Raw genomic sequence first — 26,151 nt, 5'->3', positions numbered from 1 at the left:
TGTTGAGCTCTTTGGGGTTGGCAATCTTGGGCACTGGGACCAGGCATGACGTTTTCCACAGCTGTGGAACTCTGCCCAGCTTCAGGCTCAGGTTGAACAAGTGCTGGACAATGTCACACAGCTGGTCGGAGCAGGTCTTGAGGAGTCGGGAACTGATGTCATCCGGACCTGCTGCCTTCCTCACCTGCATCCTCCTCAGTTGGTTCCTTACCTGCGCAGTTGTGACAGACAGGCAGGAACCAGGAGGCAGAGTGGCGGCTGAGGGTGTGGCAACGGTTGGGAGGGCAGATGTTGGTTGTGGAAAGCTGGTCGTGAGAGGGGGCAGGGAGGGTAAGGCCACAGTGAGAGTTGGTGCAGGTGCAGCTACAGGTGAAGTTCACGGTGGGCCGGGGGCGGCTGGCGTCTTGTCAAACCGATTGAAAAAGCGGTTGAGTTCATCTGCCCAGTCCTTGTCTTTTTCATTCAATGTCACTGGGCTTTTGTGGCCTGAGATGTTTTTCAGGCCCTTCCAGACACCAGCGACATTGCTGGCTTGCAGCTGCTCCTCCATTTTCATCCTATTCTCCTAGTCACAGTGTATGGGCCCTGCCACTTTGCCAGTAGCTTACTTGGTCCCGTAGGTAGCAATATTAACACCTTCTGTCCAGGGTGCAAATCTCTCTCTCTGGCGTGATTATCGCACCACCAATATGACTTTTGAGATTGACGGCCAATTTTTTTATACTTAAGGTTGGTGTATTAAAGAACTTATTTTATGATGTCGTGTTGGGGGATGATTTGCCTGTATTGGACCATGTTGTCCATAAAATTGCGAAGGATTGCACATGTATGGCAGTCACTAGGTCTCAAACAAAAGGTTTGGAACCTTTACCTAATCTCGATGATACACTTGTCCAAGCAGGAGGCAAGGTAAAGAAAAGTAGACGGCAGCGCTATGCTGAAAGCAGTGAATACGTAGTTGTGCAGGTGCAAAATGAGAATGGATATCAAGAAACTTCTTTAATGACCCTGACCAATTTAGGACATGGATAAAAGCCCGAAAGACGGTCGTTGGGTATTTCTTACGTGTTGAGTTGAGTGCTACTGGTTTTCCGTTTTCCCTCCAGATCATAGTTGTTTATTATCTTAGGGTTTTTGTTGCTGTGTACCATGTCGACACATTGGTTAAAGATTTGTTTTCCGGCATACTACAGTTGCAACGGCTTTGTTTGCGTTCACCAAAGAGAACTTCTGTATGGTTGTTGCTCTGTGCGAGTGTACTTCAAAAAGTCAGGTGCTGGTTGTATGATCTTATCTTTTGTTTGTTGTATGTTGCAGCATGGATTTGCGTGGTTGGTAATGCTGTCTGGCAATTGGCCCGACAGTCGTTGGTTTCCTGCACACGTTTGCTTATTTCATTCTTACGTCTTCTCACAGCTTTGCCGAGTGTGGTGCTTAGTCATAAAGTCTCGCGTTTCCAGATTTTTGCCAGCATGTTGCCTTGAAGTAGTGAACAACTACTGTTGTTTTCGCAGGCTGTCTGTCATGTTGGGCTTCTGCTAGTGATGGCTTCGTTTTTCCAGCTTACGCCAAGTTTAGGGTTTGTGTACCTCTGTCTCCTTTTATTGACATTTCTTGCCTTGTCATTCGCTGTGTACTTCAACCACGTGATTGCTTCTTCTCTCCGGCCTACGGCATTAGAGACTTCCATGTGGGTTTTTGCACTTCCCTCTCGTGTCTGCCATGCTACATACCTCATTCCCTGTGCCTTTTGCTATCTCATCTCATCATCTCATTATCCGTACCGCTTATTCCTCATTAGGGTCGCGGGGGTTGCTGGAGCCTATCTCAGCTGTCTTCGGGCACGAGGCGGGGGACACCCTGAATTGGTTGCCAGCCAATCGCAGGGCTATCTGTTTGTGGTAATTTTTCTTCTAAACTTGTTTGCCGCCAAAGGGCCCGTCCACACCATTTTGTCTTTTGCTTAGGATGCATCTACCCTTCTGGTCATAATTGCTAACAATTATTTCTCTACTTTCCCTCCTTGGGTTTACTCTGGTTGACGCGTTGGGGCCACGGGTGACCAGGTGGATAATAATAATAAATAATAATACATTTAATTTCAAGTGCCTTTCAAAACACCCAAGGACACTTTATGGATAAGGATAAGGATAGCAGCGGAGTGAGGGGTGAGCAAGGGACGGAGACGATTGATATTACGGAGGTGGAATTATGCAGACCGAGTGATGTTATTTATATGGGAGTGTAAAGATAGTGAGGTATCGAGGATGACACCCAGGCTCTTGACCTGAAGGGAGGGGTACACGGTTGAACGAATGGTGAGAGAGAAACTGTTTGCTTTTTGTCGGGTGGATTTGGTACCGACAAGGAGAAGTTCAGTCTCTTCGCTGTTAAGCTTGAGAAAGTTATGGGAAAGCCAGTATTTAATTTCTGAGAGGCAAAGTGAAAGGGATGAAGGTAGAAGAGAGGCGTCGGGTTTGCTGGAGAGGTAGAGTTGGGTGTCATCCGCAAAGCAGTGAAAGTGAATGCCAAAATTGCGGAAAATATTGCCAAGAGGAAGAAGGTAGGTTACAAAGAGAAGGGGCCCCAGGACAGACTCTAGGGTCACACCAGCGGACACAGGAGAGGACCGTGAGGTGAAGGAGTTGATTTGGATAAACTGTGAGCGATCAGATAGATAGGAGTGAAACCAGCGAATTGGGGTGTGCGTGATGCCTAGGGTGGAAAGTCTGTCGAGCAGGATGGGGTGGGAAATGGTGTCAAAAGCCGCGGTCAGGTCGAGAAGGATGAGGATGGAGAGTGATTTTTATGAGAGCCTTCAGTACTGTGGCGGGGGCGGAAACCAGACTGGAATTGTTTGTAAAGGTTATTGTAAGTGAGGTGAGAGTGAAGCTGGGAGGCAACAGTTTTTTCAAGGATTTTGGTGATGAATGGAAGATGGGAATTTGGACGCAAGTTATTGAAATCGTTTGGATCTGAGCCAGGTTTTTTTCAGGATTGGAGTAACAGCTGCGGTTTTGAGTGAGATAGGAACAATTCCAGTTGATAATGAGGAGTGAATAATGGTTGAAATAAATGGGATAGTAGGGAGGGGGTCGAGCTGACAAGAGGAATTCTTGGATTTGGTAATTATGTCTGAGATTATAGAGGGATGGGGGAGTTCAAAAGCGGATAGCAGTTGGTAAGAAGTAGAAAGGTTGGGAGAGGGGGGGACGGAGGAGCCGAGGTGCTGATGGATTTTGTTGACCTTTTCGCTAAAAAACATAAGCGGAGCGTTGCAGGTATCAGAGGAATAAAAGTGTGAGGGGTGAGAGATAGGAGGTTGTATTATTTTGTTATAGAGGGAAAAGAGGACCCGTGTGTTTCCAGAATTCAAGTCAATGAGTCCATAGTAGTATTGCGATTTTGCGCGTGTGATAGAGTCCTTGTAATGGGTGAGGTGAGCTGTCTACATGTCCTTGTGAGTTGTGAGACCGGTCTTCCTGTAAAGTCTTTCCAGGTGCCGAGTTTTAGTCTTGATTGGGCAGAGATGGGCGGTGAACGAGGGGGTGGACCGGGTGAATTGGACAGACCGGGACTTTACAGGCGCAAGGGCATTGAGGGTGTTTGTGAGGTCCGCGTTGTACCGCGAAACAATTTCATCAGGGGAGGAGTTGTAGTCCGGAGTCAGGGTGGCAATCATCTCGGCGAGGGTGGCAGTGTTGATGTCCTTGATGTTGCGATATGTGATGATGCGGGGTGATTTGACGAGAGAGAGGGTGATGGAAACGTTGAATGAAACCAGGAAATGGTCTGTTATAGGAAGTTCATTTCCTGTGCAATTCATTGGCCGATGCATATATTGATCTGTCACGGCTTGGAATTGAAGCAGATTTACGTGGGACAAGAGATTTGAGACAATCTCTTTGTCAATGGATGATACAGCTTTGTGTTTGCTTTCAACATTTAGCTTGTAGTAGACGTGACCATTCCACCATGATGTCCCTGATCCACTGGTGAAAATGACGCTTTGATCCTCTCCTTTTTCATCTAGAACTGCTTGAAACACCAAAGAAGGTGCAGAAAGTGCTTAAGATTGAATGAATCCCCCCTCATGCAAATGAGGTCCAGGGTGTGGCCTTTTATGTGGGTGGGGAAATCCGAGAATTGATGCAGACCAAAGCTGTCAAGTGAGGAAGTGAAGTCTTTGGTGAGAGGAAGAGTGGAATTGTCCATGTGAATGTTGAAGTCCCCGAGAATAATTTCATTTGGTGACAGAGCGGAGAGGTGTGTGGGGACATCAGAGAATTCTTTTAGAAAGTCACAATGTGGTTTCGGTGCACGGTATACAGTGGCTATGATTGTGGGAGAAGGTCCGGAAATTTTACATGCAAGGCATTCAAATGATAGGGTTTCCGGGAGTGAAACTTGAAGGACTTTCCAGTTCTCGCGGTAAAATATCGCGAGACCACCCCTGCTGCCTGAGAGGCGGGGCTTAGAAATGTCAACAAGGTCTGGCGGAGTCACGTCGTTGAGTTGGGAGAAGTCTCCCGCCGTTTGCCAGGTCTCATTAATACAAAAAAAGGCAAGCTTACGGTCACTTAAGATGTCCTGGATAAGACACCCTTTCGAAGTTGACGCTGGTGGCGTCCCCACTTCGAGGCGCATTAGCCGACCTAGCCAGGCCGGCTAACATCGGTGATCCACGGAGCGGCTGCTCAATGTGAAAGTCTCAACATGATCCGCGGTGGATATACCATTATTTCCGGGAAGTGGAGAATCGCCGGTGGCAGGCTTGCCCATTGGGATCAGAATTTGAGCAGCTCCGCCGCCGTCCAACAGGTCGATGAAGAAGCGACATGATATCCACCAGCAACGTCCAGAGCGAAGCAGTGGCTAGGTTAACCCTCAACAGCGGGAACAGGTGGGTGGAGATGATAACGCGGTTTCATCTGTGATCCGGATAAGCGACCGGAATCATGAGATGAATCGATAGCCAACGTTCGTCTGGTGACTGTCTGGTATTTCCAGTGGTTCGGGAACCGTAAAAAGCTAAAAAGAGGTTAAAAAGAGGCTAAAAAGAGGCTAAAAACATTTGCGAGCAAGCAGCGGCAGCCAAAGCACGGCAGCCAAAGCGCGGCAGCCAAAGCGCGCCAGCGTACGCTCGACCCGGAAGTGATCCATGTCAGAGGTATCGCAGTACTACTCGCATTGAGATTTGCCTGTCTGTCGATCTATCCAAGACGCCCCTCACAATTAGGAAGTTGCAGGTCAAGGGCTTTCATCGCCGATTGTAGTAATCTGAAGGGACGTTTGTTTGCGTTCAAACGTTCGCATGCACTTACTTTCATCCCACCAATTGGAGGTTCTCTGCTCAACACAGTATGCAAATAATCTACCTCCGGAGGACAGTCTCCTTTTCTGCCCTTGCATCTTAAAATTATTTGACTCATGCAATGATACTGGGGACTTACAGTTTAGAGCGGTGGCCAGGCATTGGCTGAAATGCGTTACACTACTCTTAGCTTAGATCAGATGCCTGACTTCAAGCCTGCTGCTGTATCCCTGTCAGGTGAATATGGGTGAGTATTATATTTCCTGGTTCAAGCATTCCTCCAGGTCTTGTTGGCGCAGTCGCCTTGGTCACAGCCCTCTTGGTGGGATCTCAGGAGAGTCCCTGTGATTCACACGGAACTCCTCATTTCAGCTACATTGGGGTGCTGGAGCGGGCGGTTCGCGCTCACGAGAACAGAGTACAATTTTCAAGCTTACTTGGATTTTCGCAACGCCTAGTGTTCTTGGGTACACATCTGCTGCATACCCCCCGGCCTCTACAACAGTGACAACCTTTCAGGAATTTTCGGAATTAGGGGTCCAAAATTTGATGGAGACAAGAAAAAGTAGGAACCATTAATTTTGTCAAGGAATGTTTAGCAAACATCTTCACAACTGTTTGGAACATTGAACGAATTCTGACAGTAGCCGATGCTACAGGCGCCAACTGTTGCCACTCAGTAAAGTTGGCTCTGGCGATAAGGCTGCTTGGATCTTTTTTTTGCACCCACAGAGGCAAGGAATAGTGACTTAGAGGAAAAGATCTACACCCGTGGTTGCCAACCACCACCCATCTGCGGAATGGTACCAGGCCTCGGCCAAGGCTACACAGACAGATTAGTGAGCTGTGAGCAGATGTGGAGGAAATGTGCACAATTTGTCAATCTGAGTCATCGCAACTGATCACCTGGGTGCTCCTTGTTTCAGTGATTGAACACGTTTCTTGTAATGTCTTGTTTTTGACGATATACAATGCACAATATCTTCTTCCTACACATTGCTCTGCAGATACTGCGAGGGGAGGAACTTCAATGAACAAAATAGCTTCATCTTCGGAAGTCATGGCTGCCCATAAGCTACATGTTTAGTTGTATTTTTGGTCAATGTGTTGCTCTTATGTTGTGTTTACTGCTTCTTCTTTCATATATGGTGCTGCTGCATTCTATTTAATTCAATTTGCAAGACAAGGTGAGAAGAAGCACTCCACAGTTTACACCTGGATGAATGCATCGCTTGAGGAGACCGCGATAAGAAGGAGCGTCATCGCAGAGCGCCGATGCGTATATGGAACTGTCGCGGCTTGGAATTGAAGCGGATTTATGTGGGACAGGAGATGTGAGACAATCTCTTCGTCAATGGATGCTACAGCTGCGTCTTTGCTTTCAACATTTAGCTTGTAGTCAACGTGCACATTCCACCATGTTGTCCCTGATCCACTGGTGAAGAGACTCTTTGATCCTCTCCTCTTTCATGTGGAACTGCTTTGTGTAACAATGAGGGTACAGAAAGTGCTGAAGAATGAATGACTCTCTGTGTCTTGGTGTTGTCATGTTATTTGTTGTTTAGTTTTTTTGTTCTTTTGACTTCAAGACGGCGCCGCGAGAGTGGCTGCCTTTTCAGCAGCTCATGTATTTTGTTTTTCTACTTTCATTCCTTTCATAACTTTGCTGCTGTGAAATGTAAATTTCTCCACAGCGAGACTAACAATGGCAAATCCAATCAAATCCAATCCAATCTACGGCATAAACAACAATGAATGAAGACGCATATTACATTCAAATCCTCTGTACCCAGGTTTTAAAGGCAGACTTTCTTCTCATATCAATTTGAATCCTTGCAAAATTAAGATTTCTGGTTAACTCTTTATGTGTGAGGTGATTTATTCCAATTTAATGTATAGATTGTACTGCATTCAGTCCGAGCAGTCATATTTTACAGATGTGTGGTAGGTGACTCTGTGTGTGATGTGTGGTATCTGACTCCGTAAACATCATATCATTTTCCAAAATGAACGTCCGTTGTCTATTAAGCATAGTAGTTGTGATTTCATTATAACTCTTCATTATTGGTCAAATGCTAAATGTTTTGCGGGTATCGACTGTACCTTGGACTTGAGGGCCCAATATTCCTCAGTGCCATATTCCACATACTTGAAAGCAGTTAGATAGTCATAGCTGATGACAGCTGTCTGTAGAAAAACAAATAAAAACTTGTAAAGAAATGAGTAGCATACATAAAACTTTTTTTGGTCTTATATCGGTAATTTGTCGAATCACTTCAGAAAATGCCAGGAAGAGGCCTGTTCTAATCATTTGCTACAAAGTGTCCCTTAGTATTAGTTATTTTTCAGAACTACTGGCTCGAGCCGAAACAGCCCGTTTCTGCCGAGTGTGATAGATTTTGATCGGCACTTTTGAGGCTGAACGGTTTAAATTTAACCATTTCTGAAAACCTGTCACAACCTGGTTTTGGAACACAAATAAAGGAGGGTCGTGACATCACAGTCAAATGCACATAGGTGTTTCCTGAAGTGATGCAGCAGGGAATTCCATTGCACATATGCATTTCCTGGTTTTAAGCAGGATAGAGCCACTTGTTGCCTGTCATCACCAAGTTCAGTATATTTCAATCTTTTTGGCCCAGAGTACATATGTTTCATTGAAAACCAAAATCCTGTGGCACTCCACTACCTGAAAATGTGAAAAAAGCTAATTGAAAAAAAATAAGTGTTATATTGTTTTTTTACATGTAAAAAGAATGCATTATAACACATCAAAAATAATTCAAATCAACACAATCCAATATCTGACATCCATTTTTCATGGCAAGTAAAATATAGTCAATTGGAACTTGAACTTGCTCAGGGTCGGATTTTTTCCCTGCGTGACAGCCAGTTCTTTTTCTCCTGGTCATTTTCACTCTCCTGCAATAATGTACCAATACCTTCTTCAGTCTTCGTATCATTCAAATGACTTTTCTGCTGAATGTGTTGCTTGAAGTAGTCCAGCTTCCATTTAGTCCATATTTTTCACTTACAACTTCAGCTTTGTTGCATGTTTTGCAGAGCAGGCCTTTCTCACTCGAAAAAGAAAATATCTCACCTAGTTCTTCTATTTGCACATACACCTACATCCATTTCACCTTAAAAGAACCACAGTTAATTCTTATTTTAGTTTGAGGAGTTGATGTATTATGTTCACTGCTCGCTCGTTTCGCCATGATAAAGGATTAACATTAACGTCACTAATATCTGCCGCACTGTTATTGTAATGGAGCAGAGAACAAAAGCAAATACTGTCAATGCCGTGATTGGCTGCAGAGCGTCGTTGCATCTTATTATGTAATTGATTGGACACATCACTCCCTGAATCATACGCAGTTTTATACTTACAAAAATGCTATAGTGAATATCTAATTCATTTTCAGTTCATTCACTGCATGGCATAGGTTTTCTTGTGCACCGAGAGTGTGCGACCAGAGCGCAGTTAAGGAGCTCAGGAGGAATATTGGTGCCATTTCATCTACGGCAAACGGAAATCTATATGAAATATACCTTTCGTTGTATTGCCTTGCGTCAGAAACTTTGAAGCATAAAGTGATTAGTTCGCTGCTGCTTGCTACCGGTATGGAAGAGTAATATTCCAAAGTCAGGCGATAGACCACACAGAAGTTCGCTCGCGGTGAAAATATGGGCGTCTCAAGATCAATCTTTGAATGGTTCCATTGAAATTGAGGGACAAGCCAACTGATATTCTCAGCTTCACTGCTTTCTTTAATTATACTTCTGAAATGAGTAAACCCCAACATTTCAGACTCAATCTTACAGGTCAAGCTAACACGTAAAAAGATTACAATATACAACAAACCATCTTGATTATAAAATGCATTCAATTAAAAGTGATTTGCTGGGCAGTTGCAATTCATACCATGTTTGCAAAACACAATAAATAAATGCAGTATCTTACAGTGGCAGCAGCTCGTCCAAAGCGGATCAAACTTAAATCATTGAAATCAAGTCGTCGTCTATTGTAGAGGTAAAATCCAGAAGAAGCAAACACGGCTGTTGCCAGAGTGGGGACTTTGAGAAGCCGGATAGCCATTTGTGGTACTGTGAGACAGAAAAAAAAACACACACACACAAAAACAATATATTTAGCATTACAATTCAAGACCAAGCTGCTTAATTTTATACATGTATCATGATTATAATGTTCACAGATTTTAGTACAATCCTCACTATTCACTATTCACTATTGTTAAGATTTTAATTACACGACTACTCTTACCAATACTGCTTGCTGATCAACTCAACACTTAAAGGACAACCGACGTCTCCGGACAAGTTGTGTCCATAATTTGTAAAATGGCTTCAAATGACTTCTACTGAGCGTAATTTACAAAGATTCCACCGCATATAGCTATATTTTACGTTTTAAGACTCACGCTGAATATTCAGGAAGTCTTGTTTTTGAGTTGGTGACGAGTCAGTACGTGACGTCACTAAAGGACCGCCCCTGACTGTAAAAAAAGACGCTTTGTAGCGGTCCTTCCATCACGTCAATGTATTTTGCTGTACTTGTGTTGTCTGGGGACCTCGTGTTGCACCCAAAAGCCGCCAGAAGGCCAGAAGAGGGCATCCAAGCGCCATATAAGGAATTTATCAGCCTGTGGAAACGGAGGTGGCCACAGGAGGTCGCCATTTTGTGCCTCTTTTTTTGGGTGAGAGATTTTCCGCCAATGTTGCCTCGAAATGGCACAAATAAATGTTTTAATCGATTGCAAACATGTATGCTTTCCTCTTCAGAACTATTTGAATCATATTCATAACTGGATGTGTAACAAGAAGCATATTCTCCGAATCTAAAGCCATTGTTTTGATTCACAAGCAATGCAAGACGTCTTGGCGTGACGTCACGAACTGGGGACTTTCTGAAAATGCCCAATTCGCAGCTCAATTTTTTTTGCAGATTTTGGACACTTTAAGTCATTTTTATTGGTGTTTTGCATTTGACTAAAAATATCATACTGCATGTTTTGGGTATTTTAGATGCTATAAAACGTTTTTCTGGTGTCAGTTAAAAAACAAAAAAGTGATATTGGTTGTCCTTTAAACAGTACTGTTATTACATTTTGTTTAAAAACATCAAAAGATATTAAAATGTATACAATTAAAAGTAAAAATGAATTATCTTGCAACAATATTCCTGTCAAACAAATAAACAAGTACAAAGAAATATACAGACTGTTAATAGCTCTTTTTTTTGAGAGTTCATGCTGGACTGTGGCTGACACTGGGAAACATGCTCTGAATGGCCGAGGTTTTCAAACACAACTATGCCCCAAACAAATAAAAAAAATTAAAAATGCATGCAAACAGAAAAAGATAAACAAACCAAAAAAACACAAAACAACTACAAAACAAAAACACTGCAAGTAATAAATGCTTGCAAACATGCCAAACGTTTTGCTTTTTTTATTTGTTTGTTTCAAGCATTCTTCAGTTTGGAGGATTCAGCAGTTTGCCCATATCAGCCACCAGAACATTTGTCTGATAAAATTTCTGATAGCTGGCTGGCCCTTTATTTGAGAAGTTGTCATGAGCCGACGAGTCAGCAGAGGGTAACAATGTACCATCATACATAGATTGAAAATCTCTGGTTAGAATCGGGACAGGTTTATTCACTGTCTTGGTTCAACAGACTTGTTGTCAGACAATGGAAAGCATACATTTCGTATCTCATGATAGTTGGAAGATGGCGTGTGCGTGTTGGAGAGAGTTCATTGAAAAAAAGGACATTAACGAGTTGCTTGTTCTGTAGCCACAAAGGGACATATGTCTTCTTGTGCCGGTCCCAAGCCCGGATAAATACAGAGGTTTGTGTCAGGAAGGGCATCGGGCGTAAAAGCTTGGCCAAAACAAACATGCGGATCAAACCTCTAAAGATGGAGGACACTGATTTGCTGTGGCGACCCCTTGAAGGGAAAAGCCGAAAGGAAAAGAAGAAGAAGAGGTCATCATGTGAACAACCACTAATGGCTGACGAGAACTTCGGGTAAATTGCCGTAAATCAGAGGCCCATATTCCACGAAACAACTATTACGTTGTAATAAAAAAAAATCCAACATGGTGAATTAGCCAATTTTATGAAGTGAACCCAAAATTGAGACGTCTCTAAATGCATCCTTTGATGTGTACATTTTTGCTTTTCCAACACTTCTTTCCGTTGGATTTTGAGTCGTTGAATTACAGAAATGCTCTTCCCCTGATTGCCACACAATTGAAAGTGGAAACACTTCAGTCATGGGGCAGTGGGCAGTTGCCAGCCAATTGCAGGGCACACATAGCCAAACAATCATTCACACGTGCACACTAGCACCAAGGGACAATTTAGAGTGCTCCATCAACCTTCCATGAATGTCTTTGGAATGTGGGAAGAAACTGAAGTACCCAAACAAGACCCACACAGATAAAGGGAGAACACGGAAACTCAACAAAAGAAGCCTGCAGCCGAAATCGAACCCTCCACTCAGCACTGTGGCCGACGTGCTAACCCGTCGCCAAACATGCTGTATGTCACTGTCATTGAACTACAAAAAAGGTAATCTTTGTCTTACAACAATTGAGGTTGTATTCCAAATTTTGAAGGCGGTAACAGCCTGTTGGCAGAATCGGAGAGAACATTAATATTTCGTTAGAGTTCACTAAGTCAATTGAAGCCGATATTTATCAAATACATAATTAATAAGTGCGCCTATTTGCAAATGTATCAAAAAGAAGGCTCCTTTTGAAACGGACTATTGTTTTAATAACACCCTTAGTCTAGAAACGAGTTTAATTAAACGGAAACGTGATAACATTATTTACTTAATATATGGATTTGTTTGCATTGTCGTGCAATAAAAAGCCGATTTGTTTTCTTGGTGTTACATTTCATGGAGTCACTGGTTGATACTTCAGAACAGTGCGAACGTGTGCTATGGTTACGCAACGAGGGGTTAAAACGTGTAATACAATAAAACAGAAGAGCGACTAAGCCCAACAAAAGTGTAAACAAATATTCCGTTTTACCTTCACCAGGTCTCCACGCTTGCAGTGGTTACCACTTGCCGGCCGGTTTTGTTTTTGACCTCATCAACATCCGCCATGCATGCGTTCGCAACGAAACATGGTTACTGTAGTTTTCGTTTTTTTCTTCTTTGTGTGGGGTGTTTTATCCTCTACCGACATCACCTGGTTGCGAGTGTGGCACAACACTGGGGAAGTCGGTGCAGTATATATTTAATTATTTTTTTAAACGAAGAGGTACTTCTTCGGTATTATTTACAGTGAAAGGTTCTCGGTTTGGTAGACACTTTTAAAGACAAAAGTTCCCAAATTAACCTTTAGAAAATGATTTCTATGTTCATGGTATAACCAGTCGATCACAAAAAAAAGTTCCGGGTCGTGTGAAACGAGTGTGTAATGACGTCATTGGCAGGCTCTACTCACTGTATGTAGACCCGGAAGTTGTCCTCTCATTGCCATATTGAAAACGCATTTCAAATCAGAGGGTATCTCGCAGGTCATACATACCTTGCTTCCTTCGAAATACGCGAGAGGTCATTTCTGACGCGAGAGGTCATTTCTGGCGCGAGGTTGCCACTAGAAAAAGAATTCGCAACCGGGGTTGACGCTTCAAATAAATGCTCATCCTCATGTAGCCTCCGCAGAAATATTTGACCGTGGCAAATGTGGACAGGCTTGATTTGAATGGCTGTGCTTCGTTTGGTTGAGCGCGCACGTAGTGACGTATAAACATAGAGAACCAGTATTTTGTTGGAACCGAGCCTTTTGCAGCCCTCGATATTTACAACCACAAGATGGCGCGCGCGCGCTATGAGAAGAGGCGAGGTGTCCTCGCCATGGGGTGGCCATCTTGGGACAGATCTGCTGGATATAAAAGCTGCTCAGAAATTATCATCAATGGAGCCCAGACATTGACAGTACACATTTACTTCAACGATTTTAAGGGGCTTTCTTTGTCTGGCAAAGGTCAGAGATGTTATTATACCAGATACTTCAGTGTAATTCAAACAATAGACTTGATACTTTACTAAAATTCTAAAATTGGATTGGATTTGCCTTTATTAGTCTCACAGTGGAGAAATTAAATTAAATAAATAACAAAATTGTGAGACCAAGGTTTAAATGCCATTACATCAGAGGAACATTAAAATAAATAGTGGAAAACAAAGAAATCAATTAGCCCTCTACCAGCTTTTTTATTCTAACTATATTTATTTTCTGCATCTGCCTCTTTGTAAACAAAGTGAGCTGATTATTTTTTCCTCGACCTTTGCTTGGAAAAACCGAGGTTGACAGTGTATAGTAATGATTGTCAAACATGTTTGTGAGCACTTTTTATGCATTATTTTTCATTCCACTTTGTCGGCAATTATTTTAATCTATAATGTGTCTGTGTGATTTTTCTAGAGTTTTGAAATATTACTATTTGAGCCTGCATTTTGGAATCATAATTATTTGGTAATTATTTGGTTTGGCAAAATACTCACAAAGAACAAACGTGCCTTGTGAAGCGCTTTAACGGACTGAGCGCACACTGCATCCCCTCCTATTCACACCATGTAAGCTCCCAAAATGTATTTATTTTTTCTTTTAATGTGTACTGAGTTTTTTTTTTCCTCAGGCCCAAGTCATGCTCTGTCTGCTGCCTGTTAATGCATATTGTCTTCCATTTGCATCTAAATGTGGTGGCGACAACCCCCCCCCCTCTCTCTCTCTCTCTCTGTCTCTCCCTCTCTCCCTCTCCCTCTCTATATTTCCCTCTCTCTCTGTCTCTCTCTCTCTTCTTTCTTTCTTTCTTTCTTTCTTTCTTTCTTTCTTTCTTTCTTTCTTTCTTTCTTTCTTTCTTTCTTTCTTTCTTTCTTTCTTTCTTTCTTTCTTTCTCTCTCTCTCTCTCTCTCTCTCTCTCTCTCTCTCTCTCTCTCTCTCTCTCTCTCTCTCTCTATATTTCTCTCTCTCTCTCTCTCTCTCTCTCTCTCTCTCTCTCTCTCTCTCTCTCTCTCTCTCTCTCTCTCTCTCCCTCTCTATCTTTCCCTCTGTCTCTCCCTCTCTCTCTCTCTCTCTCTCTCTCTCTCTCTCTCTCTCTCTCTCTCTCTCTCTCTCTCTCTCTCTCTCTCTCTCTCTCTCTCTCTCTTTCTCTCTCACTCTCACTCTCAAACAAGAATTCTAAATCAAAACCCAACATATTTCCGTATGCCTTTCAAAAGTGATCTAAATCATGTTATTACAGCGTGTCCCCTGCCTACTGCCCATAAAGGACTGGAGAATGCAATATGGGTTTTAAAACACAATTTGGCAGAAAAAAATTGGCAGAGACATAATGCCCCCAACAAAGTTTCAACAATTACTGAGCCCAATTCCCGAATTATTAATGCTTATTATTATGCTGTTCAAAAAAGATTAGGTGATGTAATCCCAGCTTTATTGGAATTTGTTACAGCCATAAAATTCTAAGTTAATGATTATTTGCTAAACCCATAACATTTATGAGTTTAACAATTAAATTGCTTGTATTTGTTGTGTATTGAATTAAATATTGACACAATGTCCCAAGGGTGGCACGGTGATCCAGTGGTTAGTGTGTCAGCCTCACAGTGCAAAGGGCGTAGGTTCAATCCCCTCTCCGTAATCTTCTCCCATGCCTGTGTGGATCTTCTCCTGTGTCCTCTCACATTCTAAAAACATGCATAACAAATGGTTCGTCTGTGTAAGCTCTCAGTCGTACAGGAGTGGTCCATCGATGAGAAGGTTTCTTCAGCCGTCATCTGTACAAAAGTGAAGGTTTCGGACGTTTCGCCTCCTATCCAAGAGGCTTCGTCAGCGAACTAAAGTCTGACTGGTCGTATCGGCCCCATTTATATATCCCTAATGTCCAGACATGGTGGCGCCGGACACCGCTATGATAGGTCCCTACTCTCAGGTTGGGGGGGCAGAGGACCCCTCCCTGTGGCCCCACTGATTGTTCCTACATTCCTGACTAACGACTGGCCTATTACCCCCACTCCCACCGGTATCACCTCATCAGCATAACAACCCTCATCAGCATTACGAAAGTTGCCTAACCTGTTTTGCCTAAGCAGGCTATTGTATGAACGATCCAAATTGAACCTCACCCCACCAGACCGGTTTAATGAAGGATTTTGTTGTTTTATAAGAATCGCTTCTTTTACCCCCCTTTCAAACCATCTATGTTCTTTCGCTAAGATTTTAACCTCATTGTCATCAAATGAGTGGTTGCTAGCTTTTAGGTGCAAATGTACTGCCGATTGAGGTCCACTTATATTATCCCTGCGATGTTGATAAAGTCTTTTTTTGAGAATTTGTTGAGTCTCCCCAATGTACTGCTCTTTACAATTTTCATTCTTACAATGTATGGAATAAACTACATTACTTTGTTTTTCATTTGGTATGAAAAACAAAGTAATGTATAATAATAAATAACAAACTACAGGGATATATAAATGGGGCCGATACGACCAGTCAGACTTTAGTTCGCTGACGAAGCCTCTTGGATAGGAGGCGAAACGTCCGAAACCTTCACTTTTGTACAGATGACGGCTGAAGAAACCTTCTCATCGATAACAAATGGTTGTTTATCTGTGTGTGCCCTGTGATTAGCTTGCAACCTGTTCAGGGTGTCGGCTGTCTGGTACCCGAAGACAGCTGGGATAGGCTCCAGCACCCCGCTGCAACCCTTGTGAGGATAAAGTAGTTCAGAAAATGAGGCTACTACTTCGTCATTGAGGCGAGGTTTTAATATTTATTTTTAAATCACATTATACATTAACGGGCGGCCCGGTAGTGCATTGTGTATGCATTGTATGCTGCGCGTGTGTTTGTTACACCTTAGATCACGTGTCAAACACAAGGCACTAAGATCTGCCCCCCACTCCAACATTCTTTTAAACGGCCTGCGAAATCAGCTCAAAGAAGTCTCATCTTCCATGATTCTGACTGAAAGTCCTCCCAAAATTTACAATTCACATATATAATAAGGGGCGGCCCGGTAGTCAAGTGGTTAGCACACCGGCTTCACAGTGCAGAGGTCGCTGGTTCGCGTCCCGGTCCGGCCTCCCTGTGTAGAGTTTGCATGTTCTCCTCGGACCCGCGTGGGTTTTCTCCGGGTCCTCCGGTTTCCTCCCACACTCCAAAAACATGCATGGCAGGCAGATTGACCACTCCAAATTGTCTCTAGGTGTGAGTGTGAGAGTGACTGTTGTATGTCTTTGTGTGCCCTGCGATTGGCTGGCAACCAATTCAGGGTGTCCCCCGCCTTGTGCCCGAAGATAGCTGAGATAGGCTCCAGCAACCCCTGCGACCCTAATGAGGAATAAGCGGTACGGAAAATGAGATGAGATGAGGAATATATATATACCGTATTTTCACGACCATAAGGCGCATATAAAAGTCTCAGATTTTTTTCAAAATGTGCGGTGCCCCCTGTAGTGCGGACGTATTAGAGACCACCATAAGGAGGATGTGGTAGAGAACATGAGGGGATGTGTGGGCGTGGTTTGTGTATAAACGAACAGGTATGTGCTTTATAGAGAACATTTCTGTTTTAACAACCCTGAAAATGGCAAAGAGACATGGTTATGAAGCTCAGTTTAAACTGAAGGCTATCAGCTACGCCAAGGAACATGGGAATCGAGCCGTCGTGACATAATACGCGGACATAAGGCAAGGTGGCCGGAGTTGGAGGAAAGATTCGAGCAATGGATCGGCGAGCTAAGAGTGAGCGGAAGGAGCGTTTCGACTGTCACCATCCCACTCAGAGCAGTAACGCTAGCGGAGGAAATGAAAATTGAACATTTCCAAGGAGGTCCGTCTTGGTACTGGCGTTTTATGAAACAGTGCCATTTTCCCATCCGGACCAGGACTACTGTGGCGCAGCAACGGACGGCGAATTATTCTGGAAAGCTGTCAAAAAGGCTTTGTTTCCTGTTTTGCTTGTCTGCCATGCTAACGGAGAGAAACTCCCGCCGATTGTGATTTTTTTAAAAGAAAGACTTTGTCGAAAAAGACATTTCCAGCAGGCGTCATTATTAAGGCAAACGAAAAGGGCAGGATGTTATGCCACAGTTTGCCAATGGATTGTGGATGCTTGGGCTAACGTGGTTCGAGCTTTCGGAAAAGTCGGTACCGGTAATGTGCTCTTTTTTTACCATGCCTTCCCCTATTGAGTGATGATTACAGAATGTTATTACTTTGTAATTCATAAATAAAGCACTACCAAACTCAGTTTTGCTCCCGATCTGTTTTTTTTAAATAGAGGCGGACGTACGTATGGCAGTAGAGGATATGTACCGGTATATAAAACTTGCGCCCTATCAGCCGGTGCACTCAATGTGTATGTTAAATACAGAAATGGCACACATAAATGACACTGCGCCTTTTCACACGGTGCGCCCTTTGGTCGTGAAAATACGGTATATATATATATATATATATATATATATAGTAGGGATATATGGACAGTAGGGATATATATATATATATATATATATATATATATATATATATATATATATATATATATATATATATATATATATATATATATATATATATATATATATATATAGGGCCTAAACTACCAGTAAGACTTTAGTTTGCTGACTGAGTTTCTTGGATAAGAAGCGAAACGTCCGACACCTTCAAAGAATTACAGATAACAGCTGAAGAAACCTTTTCATCGATGGACCACTCCTGTACGACTGAGAGCTTACACAGACATTATCGGCAACTCTTATTTCTCTGCAGCTGTAGGATATTAAGACCCTCTCCAATCAGACAAGATCTAATGGAAGAAAATCCCATTAAACCAGTAAAATTCTGTTGACTGTAAACACGAGGGGTAGGGTGGGAGATAAAGCATACAGACGACACACTACTCTCACTTTTTGTAAATCTCTTTTTATCCTTTTTTTCTGCATACTGTTCAGATGGACAGTTTGTTCATGCCTTTTAAGAGTAAGAAAAAATACATTTGGATTTTATAATAGTTTAATGTAAAAATATGGTTAATTAGTCACAATTTAGTAACTGAGGATATTTACAATGGATTATTTTCATTACCATGAATGGTTTCCACTTAGATGGACAAAGACGTTTGAGTGAGCCATTAATTATTGCATGCAAGCTCTGCACACAAGGGCGTGCTGTACAACACTCCCTCTGGGGACTCCCTCATTCTGCTGGGGTACTTCAATGCTCACGTGGGCAATAAGATTGGATTGGATTGGATTTGCCTTTATTAGTCTCGTAGTGGATAAATTTACATTTCACAGCAGCAAAGTCATCAAATAAATGAAAGTACAAAAACAAAACACATGAGCTGCTGGAAAAGCAGCCACTCTCGCAGCGTGATCTTGAAATCAAAAGTACAAAAAAAAAAAAAAAAAAAAAAAACTAAATAACAAATAATATGACCTAGAATTGTGTGATTGGAAGGAACTCCCCTCAGAACGCGAATGGTGTTCTGTTACTGGATGTCTGCTCGTCATGGATTGTACATAATGAACAACATGCTAAAATACAGTGGGACCTTGGCTTACAAACTTAATTGGTTCCCAGACAGTGTGTAAGGTGAAAAGTGTGTATCCCAAAAATTAATTTCCCAGAGGAAACCATTAAAATGAGAATAATGCGTTCCCAGGTCCCCATAAAAAATAATGTTCTACTTTCTAATTTTCTAAGCCTTAAAACTACACAAAATATACCTTATTTTATGTATAATAAATGTGCTATAGTATTATGATTAAAGAAATAAACTGTACTTTACAATAAAGTCATTTTATTTACCTTTGTGATGATCATTAATGGTTTGATGGAATGGAGTGTCCGGTTTCCTCAGCATTAAACACTTGATGAGGAACATAGGCTACTTTCACCATCTTGAGGAATGATCCCTTGTACGTGCTTTCTCTGTGATAATTGTATCTAGTTCATCAATTGTGATCTGTTTAGCTGGGTTGATAGCTTTTTGCATCAAGTGTACAGATGACTTGTGCCGGTTATTTGTGGAGCCTGATTGATGGGATATTTTAACTGTTTTCTATCCATTTTCTCACTATTCTCACACTGTCACACTTTTGTTTTTTTGCTTCATGCTCTGTCATCTCCCTTTTGTTTTTTTGGAGAACGGCCTCACTCTCTCTCTGTCTGTAACCCCAACCCCCACTGCTGCATTCTTGACCAATCACGTGGCTTTAACCGAAGACTGGGGGCGGGGAATAGAGGACAAAAACAGTGGCCACCATTTTCTTGTTAGGAGAATGGGCTCGTTCGCGAACGACACATCACTCATTGTGGCAGCTCCGTGTGTATCCCGAAAAATAGTTCATCTGCCAAGGTAAAATTTTCATAAATGTAACATTCGTAAACCGAAAACTTTGTAAACCAAGGGGTTTGTAAACCGAGGTTTCACTGTATATGAGTCCATGTGTGCTCTTGGCACCAAGACACCAAAGATGCAGTTTGATGTTAGATTTAGTTGCTATGTCATCAGATTTATGACTTTGTCTCATATACTCTCCTCTGTTTTGATATTGTCATGATCTGGTTGGCCCCGCCTGCTGCCTCGCAGGTGCTGGTTGTTCCCAATCAGTGACACGCAAAAGGACTCCCGGCACGACCATTCGCGGTCGGGTCATTGTTGTATGTTTTGTATGCAATTGTGTGCATTGTGTATGCATTGTATGCTGTGCATGTGTTTGTTTCATCTTGGCAGACTTTTACTCTTGGTTTTCCTTTGATACTTTGTATTTTTTCTGTTCAGATGATTTTAACGTTTTAGATTTTGTTCCTGTTCACTTTATTTTAATACAATTTGTCAAACACAACAATCTGCTCCCTCCTGCCTGCTTTTTGGGATCCGCAGCCGCCATCACCACCTTGGAAATCGTGACAGAATGACCCGACCAACCATCGGATCCCGCAGGTACAACGGACCGGTCTCATTTCCACCCTGTGCCTGGCAGTCAACGTCCATGTCGAGCCGATGCTTCGTCCCGTGATTGTGTGAAAAGGTTCACACTCACGTCCACGTCAAGCGGTGCCGCTTGCACGTCTACGTCACGTCGAGACCTCCTTCCAAGTGGTCGTCCAGGGTGACACTGGGTGTCTGGCAGATCACGCCCACGTCCAGCCACGCTGTTGTCGTGCATGTTGAATTGAGTTGCATCCACGACGAGCCGTGCAACGTCCGCGTCCACGTCAGTCCGAGACCCCACTCATCGCTGGATCCCGGAGCTGCTATGGACTGGTCTCGTTTCCCCGGTGCCAGGCAGTTCGCGTCCACGTTAGCCCACGCCTCGTCGAGTTTGAATTGCGTCACTCGACGAGCCGTAACATCCACGCCAACGTCCGGCTGGGACCACCTTCCAGGTGGCCGTCCAGGGAGACATTGGGTGTCTGGCAGTGCAACATCCACGTCGCGCCATGCGTCGTCACGTGAACGTGCGAGATGGATCGCGCTCACACCCACGACGATCCGTGCCGCGTCCACGTCCACTTCAGGCCGAGTCCCGTTCCCATCAGGCCGCCGCCCATTATATGCTGGAGAGGCAACGGTTGCCGTCTCCACCATTGTTCCCTGGCGAGTTCGACCTTTTGGGAGACTGTTGGGACTTCTGGAAGCAGTCCCTTGAAGGGGGGGTACTGTCATGATCTGGTTGGCGACCAACGGGTGGCGCTGTCGGCCCCGCCTGCACCTGCACAGGTGCTGGTCGTCCCGATAAGTGGCGGATTGCCACGTTCGGATTGGCGACCAACGGGTAGCGCTGTCAGCCCTGCCTGCTGCCTCGCAGGTGCTGGTCGTTCCCAATCAGTGACACTCAAAAGGACTCCCGGCACGGCCATTCGCTGTCGGTTTTGTTGAATTGCATTCATTGAATTGCATTCATTGTTGAATGCAATTGTATGCATTGTGTATGCATTGTATGCTGCGCATGTGTTTGTTACACCTTGATCACGTGTCAAACACAAGGCACTAAGATCTGCCCCCCACTCCAACATTCTTTTAAACGGCCTGCGAAATCAGCTCAAAGAAGTCTCATCTTCCATGATTCTGACTGAAAGTCCTCCCAAAATTTACAATTCACATATATAATAAGGGGCGGCCCGGTAGTCAAGTGGTTAGCACACCGGCTTCACAGTGCAGAGGTCGCCGGTTCGCGTCCCGGTCCGGCCTCCCTGTGTGGAGTTTGCATGTTCTCCCCGGACCCGCGTGAGTTTTCTCCGGGTACTCCGGTTTCCTCCCACACTCCAAAAACATGCATGGCAGGCAGATTGACTACTCCAAATTGTCTCTAGGTGTGAGTGTGAGAGTGACTGTTGTACGTCTTTGTGTGCCCTGCGATTGGCTGGCAACCAATTCAGGGTGTCCCCCGCCTCGTGCCCGAAGACAGCTGAGATAGGCTCCAGCAACCCCCGCGACCCTAATGAGAAATAAGCGGTACGAGATGAGGAGATATATAATCAGTCAGAGAAATATACCGAGCATTTATTTGTTACCAAACCCTTCATGGTAGTAACTTAAACAATAATTGAATCAACACTTATTCTTGACTTATTTCGAATTGTGTCAGTCACAACTCCAAATTAAACTGTAACCAAAATATGGTTTTGCATCATGATTTAGAATCTGGAGAGTCAAAGTCAGGTCTTGGTAGGCCACTGTCCTACATGTTTTACAAGTCTCCTTGTTGCAACACACCTGACTCAAATGATCAGATCATCAGCAATCTCTGCGCAAGCCTGCCATTGAACCTATTCAAGTCAGTTAAAACCGGGACTAATGTCACTATTTTAAAATGTATAATATTTTATAAAACATGTAATAATCACTTTCTGCCAATATTATGTCATTGTCCGGTGTCCGTGCTATTAAGACTGGGAGGGTAATTTAACATTCGCCTGTTTGCCAACATGTACATTAGCTGATTGCCTAGTTCCTTCGGGACACTTAATGATGCTCATGAGAGGTTGTGGTGACAGTCATGGTGAAGTTTTTAAAAAGGGCAACTGAAAACTCCGAATTGGGCTCTGTACAAGATTCTGACCAGGATGAAGGCCCTAGTATGAGTGGTGGGAAAAGAAAGGAAAGACAGTGAGCTCAATGCAACATAGTGAAAGCTACATTATCTCTTGTATGGATTTACTTTCACCGGGGATGAGACGACGCCTACACTATTATGCCTGGTGTATGGCGAGAAGCTATCCAACAGCGCTATGGTGCCGAGCAAGCTAAAACTCCCTCTCCAAACGAAATACTAGTCGCTTCAAAACAAGCCGGCAAACTATTTTGTTCCTCTGTGTGTAAATATAGAGAAACAGGCTACTATTATGAGAAAAACACAAAATAGGCAACCTTGATGACAAAAACCACAACGATAAATGAGAAAGCGTAAAAAGCTAGTTACCTAGTAGCCAAACATGACTGCCGCCAAGGAATTCCCCATTTTGGCGAACAAAGCTGTTCTGACATAGCTCTCATTTTCCACAGGATATCTGAGCTGAGATTTTCAAACCTTACTTCTATAGTAACTAAAAACACAGAGAGACTGAGACCTCTTGAAGAAGAATTTTGGATTGGATTGGATTTGCCTTCATTAGTCTCACAGTGGAGAAATTTACATTTGTGTGTGTCTTTCTTCTTTTCCTGCCAGGATATCAGCTTTATTTCCTAGTCCCAGGTATCACATTGACTGAGTCTAAATAAACTGACAAATTGTATTGTAATTAAATATACTGTTCAGAGTGTCGTTATATATATTTTTTTGGTTAATGGTGTGCCACAAAATCTTGAGCACGTAAAAAATGTGCCCTCACTCAAAAAAGATTGAAAAACACTGACTTGGAAAACTAGTGCAGCGTGTTGGACCGGAAACAAATTCCTTGTGTGTTCTACATACTTGGCAATAAAGATGATTCTGATTCTGATTCTGATGCAGGACCGAAGCCCTCGCGGACCAGAGTTTGACATCTGTGCCTTCAATATCTGTCTGAAGTGAAGGATCATATGCTTGACAAAATTTGTCTGTAGACGATGCGGAAGACATCTCCATTTTTGGCCTTTGGACAACACGTATCTCGCTGTTTTGTGTTCGAGGTTTCCTGATCTAAAGCAACATTCAACCAGAACCTTCAGCTTCATCTGAAGTTGACATGCAGGCGGTTGACATGAAAAGGATGGGGCAGGTGAGCAACACTCAGACTTTTTCGTTGATCGAGCCCACTCGCAAAGTTTATGTGGTGTTGCAGTCACTTCGCATGATTGAAAAGACCGGGCACAGTTGACTCGTCATGGACAATTGATTGACTGATTGATCAAGAATGCAGACTCTTGGCAACAGGCCACAATTTCAGGCCTAGTTTCGGAGGGGAGACTTGAATGCGATGTGTGCCAATTCCAGGGGTGGAAAGCCTCAGGCAACTCAGCTTTGAGGAATATTAGGACACACAAACAGCTCCACCATGTGACGGCTCATTTGTATTCACATGACAAAACTGTGTGCTGCACTAATAATGGTGTCTGATTAACCTATTCTACACTTCGAGTCTCTACAGTCTAGAATCATCACAATCTCCTTGAACATCCTTCAATGATCTGGAATTGTAAATTACACTAATCAGTTTTGTAATTTATCAGCCAAAAATCTCTTCATTATGTATCGACACCAAAGCATGCGTGACAGCTGTACTGAGTACATTCATATACTGTAATTTACATTGTCAGATGGGAATTGTTTATATAAGGCAGGGGTGTCCAAACTTTTTGCAAAGGGGGCCATATTTAGGGGTTGGGGTAGCTTTGGTGGATGTTCTTTACATATGACAGTCATCGAATCCATCCTGTGTTCTTCCATCACCGTTTGGTTCGAGGCCGCCACAAAAATGGACAAAATCCGACTTCAACGGACAGTTAGGACGGCGGAAAAAATCATTGGCACCGCCCTACCCACTCTCGAGGACTTGCACACTGCAAGAATCCAAACTAGGGCGCGGAAAATCCTACTGGACCCTCCGCACCCTGCCCACCACCTTTTCCAGCTACTCCCCTCAGGCAGGCGCTACCGATCCATGCGCACCAAATCCAGCAGACATTTAAACAGCTTCTTCCCCCAAGCCATTAACTCTTTGAACTCTTTCAACAGTAGCCAAAATGGAACTGTATAGTGCCACTTAGCAGTTTTTTTTTTACGACGATACTAGTGCAGCGTGTTCTACCGGAAACAAATTCCTTGTGTGTTCTACATACTTCGCAATAAAGATGATTCTGATTCTGATAAATCAGTTCACATTGAACTCTTTAAAAACAGTAACTGTTTACAAATGAGGAATACACAGTTGTTACAAATTTAGTGAAGAAATAGTCCAATTTCCACCCGTCCTTGAACCGTTGACCCTCGAAGTCAACTTTGTTCCTTTTGTTAATTGTCGCCATTTTAGAAAATTGGGGGGCTCATTCAGTCACTCATACGAATTTGCTGTTCCTAATTGAGCCTCTAGACGGCAGCACTTAGCACATGCATGTAACAGCGATACTGCCCAATGTATTAATTTTACATGCAGGCCAGACATATTGATTTTATATGTCTGGCTATGGAGGCTATGGATGAAAATTGACCACGGGCCGCATTTGGCCCCCAGGCTGGACTTTAAACATTTCTGATATCATGCATTAAATATAAACCCAACTGCCTCATACAAAGTATTGTGCAGAATTCACCTGATATGAAAAATGCAAAATTATTGCAGAAACATTCATGGCTTGAGCAATAAAAAATATATCTAATGCATTCTTTAAAAACAATAATGATAGTAAGCTAAGACTTGGTGAACATTTGCAGATAGGTATAAATAAAATGACAACTACACTCTCATTGCGAGGTTGGAGTTCTGCCCTTTTTGAAATATGACACTAAATAGCATTTTCATCTTCCATTCAGTTACAACCTTTAGCAGGAAGTAAAAGGCACTTCGGTCACTCTATGGCACCTACTTAATGAACAAGATTGTTGGGATGCTGTTTAACAGCATGCGGTAGATACAAAAAGTACAACATAAATACACTTCATCCATTAGCCATCAAAGGAGGCTTGGACATGGGTGACTCAATCGACAAATAATGCCCTGTTTGTATCCACTTCTGCTTCATGGCCGATGTTTTCTTGTTCACTGCAGAATTGAGCCCTGCTGTTTTGCAGGCGCCATTGCTGTAATCCCAGAGAGAGTTCATGGTTGAGTTGCTGTGCGCAGATAAAAAAAAAGATCCTCACAATTACTGTTGTTTTAGTCAACGAAGGTAAAATTATTTGGTGGATGACCTTTTTTGCCGAGCAAATATGTGATAGTGATGAGCCAAACATTTGTCTGATGACAAAATCAAATGGCTTGAGTCGAACATTTTTTTCCCAATTTCATCAAAGTGATCTTCAGCGAATACAAATGTAATGATCTTTGCTCATAAATGCAGGCTCAACCCTCTTTGATGTCCGTGGCAAACCGGGAATATGAACAAAGCAGAATCATGATTACTTCTATTTATCCATACATTAACGTCACGAGTCACAAGTGTGGTGGATCCAATCCCAGTAGTCTTCGGGCAGTAGGCAGGGGACACCCTGAACTGGTTGCAAGACAATCACATTTTAACAAACAACCATTCACACTTACATTCTCACCTAAAGACAATTTAGAAACTCAAAGCCCAGAGGCAAGATCTGGCCTAACACATTATTTTATGTGGCCCACGAAAGCAATATATTGAT

General features: G+C 43.1%; 1 protein-coding gene across 7 annotated transcripts in view; it reads right to left on the bottom strand.

The window, feature by feature from the left end:
* The window catches only part of adck1 (aarF domain containing kinase 1), a 71,637-nt gene extending 58,714 nt beyond the window's left edge, over positions 1-12,923 (bottom strand). The window contains exons 1-3 of one of the 7 annotated variants that reach the window (XM_089005203.1): positions 12,887-12,923; positions 9,279-9,421; positions 7,418-7,501 (exon numbers count right to left, since the gene is read on the bottom strand). In XM_089005203.1, coding sequence (XP_088861329.1) covers positions 7,418-7,501; positions 9,279-9,421; positions 12,887-12,917 — 258 coding nt within the window. In that variant the 5' untranslated portion in view covers positions 12,918-12,923. Of the gene's footprint in view, positions 1-7,417; positions 7,502-9,278; positions 9,422-12,382; positions 12,523-12,802 lie in introns of those variants that run through there. The other 6 variants (XM_089005207.1, XM_089005206.1, XM_089005204.1 and 3 more) reach the window with 6 other exon arrangements.
* Positions 12,924-26,151: the final 13,228 nt, after the last annotated feature.

Source organism: Hippocampus bargibanti, linkage group LG09, assembly GCF_051943395.1.
Source record: "Hippocampus bargibanti isolate YZ-2025 linkage group LG09, ASM5194339v1, whole genome shotgun sequence".
Lineage (NCBI taxonomy): Eukaryota > Metazoa > Chordata > Actinopteri > Syngnathiformes > Syngnathidae > Hippocampus > Hippocampus bargibanti.
The sequence above is the reverse complement of the archived record's forward strand: the minus strand, read 5'-3'. Positions and strand labels throughout refer to the sequence as shown.